General features: G+C 43.6%; 1 protein-coding gene across 1 annotated transcript; it reads right to left on the bottom strand.

The window, feature by feature from the left end:
• LOC102167213 (cbp/p300-interacting transactivator 4-like) lies at window positions 374-4,423 on the bottom strand. The gene is made up of 2 exons (XM_021075697.1): window positions 4,158-4,423; window positions 374-2,047 (listed from the first exon to the last, which is right to left on the bottom strand). The coding sequence occupies exon 2, from the start codon at window positions 1,452-1,454 to the stop codon at window positions 876-878; it is 579 nt and encodes a 192-aa protein (XP_020931356.1). The 5' UTR covers window positions 1,455-2,047; window positions 4,158-4,423; the 3' UTR covers window positions 374-875.

Raw genomic sequence — 7,332 nt, 5'->3', positions numbered from 1 at the left:
CTTATTTTTACTTGATGATGCTCTTAAAACTGGAGCATTATTCATTTTCCCCTTTAGCAGCTTCATTACCACACTCTGCACAGTAGGTGGAGACATTGCTTCACTTCCTGTCACCTGGACTGGCCTTAACGCCAAGATACAGAGGCAAACATTGAAACAAATTTCAGGGACATAATTTGGCCAAATTTAAAACATTGCCCTTTCTATTTACTTTAACAACTCATATGAAAATATTTCATTATAATCTCCTAAATTTTTGTATATCTTACATTGAGTTTAATAAAAAGCATTTGTTTACTAAATCATTTTGCCAATGAGTATCAATAAACCAGGGTGTGCTATTTTATTTTATTTTATTTGAAAGTGACCCAGTTTTATTTTGGTGTTGGAGGCCACTCTGCAGGGGTGAGGGCTGTACAATCTGCCCCTCCCCAGAGGGGGAGGCCCAACAAATGACCTCAGGGCCCAGGCCTCCAGGGCAGGGGCCAGGAGGTTGTGCAGCTCCCACGACCCAGTGAACAAGGTGGGCTGTGCAAGGAGAGGGGGAATCAGGCAGAACCCTGGAATAGTTCAGATTGGGGAGCTGGGTTGGGGGATCTGAGAGGAGAGGATACAGAATCCAAGAGCTTGGAGGCTGCAAGGGGTGTCTAGACCCCTTCACTTTTGCCCTGTGGCTCTGGTCAGAGAGATGAGCCCAAACTGTCATCCTGCAGGAAGCAGGGTCTGCAGTGAGGCCAGACGTCGCGGCCCCGGAGTGGGCTCTGTGCCCTAACCGCTGCCTCACCCTCAAGGAAGATGCATGCAGGGGTCCCAGCGCTGTGTGCAGAGTCAGCCGAGGCCGCCCCCTTCTCTCCGCCAGGCCAGGCAGGCATCACTTAGCAGCTCACAGAGCCAGTGGGTGGTGCCAATCCAAAGTCTGAGAAGCAGTTGAACTGGCTCTGGCCCAGGAAGAGCTTGGGCAGCTCCCGCACAGGGTGCAGCCCTAGCTCCAGCTCCAGCGATGTCAGCGCCTCCTCATGGATGAGTTCCCTCTCCATGCAGACCAGAGCGTGCGTGGGTGGTGGCGGTGGCAGAGCTGGGCCTCCAGGCACTGGCTGCAGGCCCAGGGGGGCCTCCCATGGCGCTGGGAGTGGGGGTGTGTGCGCGGTCTCGGGACTTGGGTAGAGTGTCACCCTGGGCTGTAGGTGCGTGCTGCTGGCTGGCTGGTGGTGGCAGCAGCACAGACAGAAAGGACTGGAAGGTCGGTGGCTGCCGAAGGCCCCGCACATCAGAACGCCACGTGGTGGCTGCAGCGGCAGGCCCAGCGGAGTCCCCCGTGGCAGCAACCATTTGTCGAGGCCCAGTCCCCAGTGCGGTTGCAGCATCCAGACCACGTGAGTGCCTTGGGCAGGCACGGTAAGCTGTGGCCTTGGCATCAGGTGGTTTCCCTCCACGAGCAGCAGGTGGTCTGCCATGACTGCAGGCCAGCTGCAGGCAGCTGTGGACCAGGGGTCAGCGAGGGCATCCCCTGGCCTGGACCAGCGGATCCTCTGCGGGGAGGGATCCAGGCACCATGCCCTCTCTGCACCCAAGCCAGGCAAAGGAAGTCTGAAACTGACCCGTGCTTCTGCGCAGCCCAGGACACGAACTCAGAGCTCCAGGCACCCCAGCTCAAGTTGAAAATGACCCTACTCCCCCACCAGGTCCAGCAGCTCAGGGTGTGCTATTTTTAAAAATATTTAGGGAGTACCCTTGTGGCGCAGCAGGTTGGGGATTGGGCATTGTCACTGCAGCAGCTCGCGTTGCTTCTGTGTCCCAGATTCAGTCCTGGCCCAGGAACTTCCAACATATTGTGGATGCAGCCAAAAATTAATATTTACTTATCTCATCATGAGGGTATAACACATTATCTCCTTTTTAAGTTTTAATGTGAAGATATGTTAACTGTATATTTATACTTAATTGTATGTGTGATGGTCATTCAACAGTGTTTACCAGCCTACGATGACCAGAACTCCATGAATCTCTGCAGAGGTACAGTCAGAAGAGCAGTTATCTGGCCTGGGAACTAAAGATAGATAAAATATCAACAGGCATTTGAGATCTAAAACATCACTTTCGGGCAATATGCAGCCACAATTTATGCATACTACAGGGTAGTTTTTTGAGTTATTCTAAAATTTACCTGTTTTAGCTTTAAAGGGTGCAGCCTAATTTTAGTATTAAGAATGTATTCACTCTTTGTTCTTAGCTATATGTTTCTGAGATCCTATATTTTTAAATCTTTTTCTAAAATAAAGAGGGCGTATTTAAAAAAAAAGTCTTTGTCTCCTATCCAGTTTGGGTTCCCCTTTAATTAATTTTTTATTGTTACAGCCACACCTGTGGCATATGGAAATTTCCAGGCTAGGGGTCAGATTGAAGCTGCAGCTGCCAGTCTATGTAGGCCACACCCATTGCAACACTGAATCCAAGCCACACCTGCGACGACGTACACTTGCGGCAGTGCTGGATCCTTAACCCGCTGAGCAAGACCAGGGATAGAACCTACATTCCCATGGACACTCTGTCTGGCTCTCAATCTGCTGAGCCACAACAGGAACTCCTAAGTTCCTTTTTAGATCCTTTCCAAGTAGAGACGTACCCATAGGATTACTTTTTCCTGTTTGGTTTCTGATAATTTCTTAAGGATATTGAGCATAAACCAAGTGCTTTAGAAAACCAACTTAAAAATTCTAAGATCTGTTTCTTGGGCATAATGAATACATGTGTTTTCACCCAACATGCATGCAGCTTAAGTTGCTTTTCCCAAAATGTCTTAACTTTTTCTTACTTTAGTTGAGGTTTATCTGTTCTTTCCAAGTCAAGGGTCATTGTCAATTCAAGAGCATTTTAAAGGTTTGCATAAAGAACAAGAGAACATATTTGTCACTGAAATTCACCATAGTTTCCACAAGTATAGGCACATTTTTAATAAGATATTTTATAAGTCTCAGATTAAGCGTAGAGACAAGGTGTCCTAAAAAAGCTTTAAGCTCTGTCTGCACCAAAAAGTTGCATGTGCTATCAAATTGCACCTCTCTAATGGGCTAAGAGCTACAGCTTAATAGTCGTTGTATTACCTGTGCCTGGCTTAGCAGATATGCAAACAACTGTTGGCTGAACAAATGCACCTGCATAGGCTGGGTGTCCTGAACTGCTTGATTCCATCCACAGGCAGGGCCTCAGACACCCTTCTGGAAGCTCCTTGGCCACCATCAAGCCCTGTGAGGAACCTTTCTTGGTGTCTCCCTTATGAACCTACTTGTTGCACTCAGTGTCTCTGATTCCCAGCGTGTGCCTCATGCCAGCATCCTCCTCTCTGCTGTGTCCCTTCTAACTGCCCCTTCAGGTAAACCATGTAGATCATTTCAGTAGCTGAGGTCACTGGGGAAATAAAAGGGCCTTCTATAAAGATGATGGGCCCAATTAAAGAAAATAAGGGAAGGGAGTTCCCACTGTGGCTCAGCAGTCAAGACCCTGGCACAGTCTCTGAGAGGATGTGGGTTCAATCCCTGGCCTTGTTCAGTGGGTTAAGGACCTGGTGTTGCCAAAGCTGTGGCCTAGGTCACAGATGTGGCTCAGATCTTGTGTTGCTGTGGTTGTGGTGTATAGGCTGGCAGCTGTGGCTCTGATTAGACCCCTAGCCTGGGAATTTCTGCACACTGTGGGTGTGGCCATTAGAAGAAAAAGAAGAGGAGAGGAGGAAGAGGAGGAGGTCACAGGGGAGGGTAGGAGGAGAAGGAAGAAGGTGTTAAGGGAAGTTGTAATTATCATAGGGTCAGTATAAGAATGGAGGGTGCATCCAAGCTTACTGTAGGTCTCCCTCTTAGAGATACCAGTGCGATCACTATAGGAAAAGATCAAGGGTGAGGACTGAAAGAAGGTTTTTGAGGAAGGAGGGGGATTTTTTACTATTTCGATTTATCACTATTAGGCTAAACTGCTTATCCAATAAATTGATCAATAAATTTAAACATGATTGGGTACTTAAATAGAAGTGCTATAAATAGCAAGGCACATTGTTGAGCTTACATGACAAACAAATGCAGTGGTAGTTGCCCCTCCTCTTTTTAAGGTATGTAAGATTTTTAAAATAGAGAAGAAATTTGGAAATAGTACAAAAAATACTTGCTTACCTCTTCATAAAGCCAGAGTCTATGGCTTTTTCATGCTTCTAGTTGTAAGGCACCTCCACAAGACTATAATGACTCTGAAAAATATCCAGGGAGGGAATCATCAGTGCTGGGTTATATGAGGTCTACTATCTGAAAACCAGCCAAATGAGTAAGATTATAACTTAAGAAATATGGATATTGAGAAGGAATATGATCATGTTTCATAAACTGTAGCTACACATACATGGCACTACTTTTCAAAATGCTGTGATGCATTATTTAACTTGCTTATAAAAATTTAGCCAAAATAAGCATTATAATCTTCATTTAAAAAACAAACAGTATGTAAAACCATGAAGGAAACAGATAAAGTGACAATACACCTCTAAATATTAATGTATTATAAGTAGGAATGATTTCTTTGTAGTTTAGAAGAGGTGTGTTTAAGACAGTGAACATAACTTGACACAATACATGTACAGTGGACAATAAACTTGAGATACTATTTAAAAAACTCAGGCTGATTAAGTCCTCAAAATTAAGCGGTTCCAAAGAAGATTAAGATCAACTTATAGATGAGCCATAATGAGTTGTTAGGAGAAAATAAAGGACAATGTTCTTTCAAAAATATCCCCAGGGTCTAAGAGTCAAATCTTAGATGCTGAAAACTAATATCACACAAAATCAAGTAAATTGCTCTGTTCTACTAAATATCCTGTATGGGAGTTTTAATCCACTACCAAATTAGTATTTTAGGACTAACCTTTAGTCATAAGATGAACATGTTCCATATTCCGCTTAACAGGAAATAAACTTGGCTTCCCAAGTTCATCAACCTATTTCAGAATCTAGGTATGTCACTTGTTTGAGATTCATCAAAATGAAACCCCAATAAGTGAATGAATTTATCACAGTAGCACTCAATACATGTGTTACCTATTCTTGCCCCCATTGGGAAATAAAATATTCATGATCTTTTTATTCATAAAAGGATCTAGAGGTTAAAAGAGATAAATGAAAAATACTTCTCTTTCTTTGGCAGATCTCTAAATGTCTTTAAAATTGTTTTTGCCTATTGACTACACCTAGCCTATCTATAAGTTAAGTTGTGATATTGAGTCAGAGCTAAAGATAGGAAAATATAGATCTTAAATACTCCACCATAATCTTGTAATTAACATTTTTTAGTTACATGGCATTCATGAGGTGTTAAGATTTGTTTCATAATAATCTTTCTAATAAGATCCATTTAGCCAAATCAAAAATTGAGGTGGCTTTCCCACTGTACATGAAAGGCCATCAAAACAAAGTGTTTAGATATTTTTCATAAATTATCTTAAAGTTTTTAAGATATAAGAAGAGGGGAACACAGAAACGGCTCATTCAAGTATTGTGTTTTTTTAAAATATGCTTTATTTATTTATTTACTTTTTGCTTTTTAGGGCTGCACCCACAGCATATGGAAGTTCCCAGACTAGGGGTCGAATCAGAGCTGTAGCTGCTGGCCTACGCCACAGCCACAGCAGCTCAGGATCAGAGCCTCGTCTGTGACCTATATCACAGCTCACAGCAATGCCGGATTCCTGACCAACTGAGTGAGGCCAGTCAGATCCATTTCTGCTGAGCCACAACGGGAATTCCAAGGTGTTGATTGTTTTGATGTGGAAAATCATGTGTAAAAGATTCCAAATCACTGAGAAGAGTGTGACCCAAAAGACTTTAAAACCACAGTTCTACACACATTGGGCTCTGGCTTCTTTCACCCTTCCCACAACTTAAAGGAAAGTGGGGGGAAATATCCCAGGAGAGGTAGAAGAGCCAATATGAACAGAAGCAAATGTGATCCGAGAAGCAAGTGCAGACTAGCTGACAAGGAAAGGCAAGGGTAGCCCCAAAGGAGCAATACAGACATATATCCAGTGCAAAGGGAAGGACCACAGAAAGGACTGGCCAAGAAATCAGGAGCAGAGAAGAGGAGGAGATGCTGGCAAGCACAGAGCAAGAGTGCCAGAGGCTCATTCCTCAGTGGTGTCTGCAGGAAGGTAAAGGCAGGCACTTGGGAAGATATAAACAATATTAAAGAGTATAAAATAAGGTTGCTGAGCTCAAGACATTATCAATCTAGTTGGAGAGATTGAATATATTATACCCAAGGAAAGTTAAATAACAACATAGGACCATATCTTGAGTAGTGTTGCAAAGAAATGTACAATTGATTAACCACTGAATTATTGAGGAAGTCTTCAAAGCAGAGAGGAGCTTTGAGCTCAGTATGAGGAGAGTACAAATGGGCAAAAAAATAAGGGGATTAACAATAAAAAAGATAGTGTCAGGAATATATCTACTATATTTTGGGAAAGTAAACTAAGCTGAGGGCTGTTTTAATCAAGATTTTGACTTTTTATATTTCATGATACTTTGATATCTTGAGCCCTTTCAGATCCAAGGAGAGTCTCCCCCTTTAAGTGTAAGTAACTCCTACAGATAGCAAACAATTCACCTGAGAGCAAACAAGCATTCCTCCAATAGTCAAGCCAATCAATCCCTCACCTAGACCCCATTTGGTCTCCTTTAAGCAGGTTCCTGCAGGACAGGACACCACCATGCCTCCCCTAGGGCCAGGTATAGAACAGCAACAGTGGAGCCCACAGAAATCAAACTACCTCATCATTGTAAATGCACTCACTGCTTACCCTGCCTCATGCATTCCTTCCCACAAAAACCACAGTGAAACCTTCTGCCCATACTTACCCCTTGCTCATTCTGCCTCCTGACCAGCCCTGGCACTTCCTGTGGCCCTGCATGGCATAGTGTGCCCCCTCCTCTTGAGAACTCTAAGTAACAACCTGTCTTTTCAATGACCATCATCCCCTGATCTGTTGGCCTCACTCTACTGGAATAAAAATGAAATCCTATGTACATTTGAAAAATGATAGATGCAGAATGTCAAGGGTTTATTTGGAAGATGGTTTCAGAGTACAGTCTGAGGAACTCTGGGGTGCCTAAGATCCTTCAGGGAGTCTGAGAGATCAAAATCATGCCCAAGGAAAAGGTCTTCTCAGTGCAATAGCCCAATGGATATTAATGTAACAGAGTGTGAGAAAACTCTGATTTTGACAGAGTTGACATGGCCTCAGATGTCTCATTGTAGCTCATCTTTGAGAAACTTGGTTGTATGTTAGTACTGTATCTTAGA

The sequence above is a fragment of the Sus scrofa genome, chromosome 15 (genome assembly GCF_000003025.6).
Source record: "Sus scrofa isolate TJ Tabasco breed Duroc chromosome 15, Sscrofa11.1, whole genome shotgun sequence".
NCBI lineage: Eukaryota > Metazoa > Chordata > Mammalia > Artiodactyla > Suidae > Sus > Sus scrofa.
Note: the sequence above shows the minus strand (reverse complement) of the source record. Positions and strands in the feature narration are given on the sequence as shown.

What these genes read in the sequence shown, in the direction of transcription:
- LOC102167213 (XM_021075697.1), bottom strand. Translation starts at nt 1,454, where the DNA reads ATGGCAGACCACCTGCTGCTCGTGGAGGGAAACCACCTGATGCCAAGG.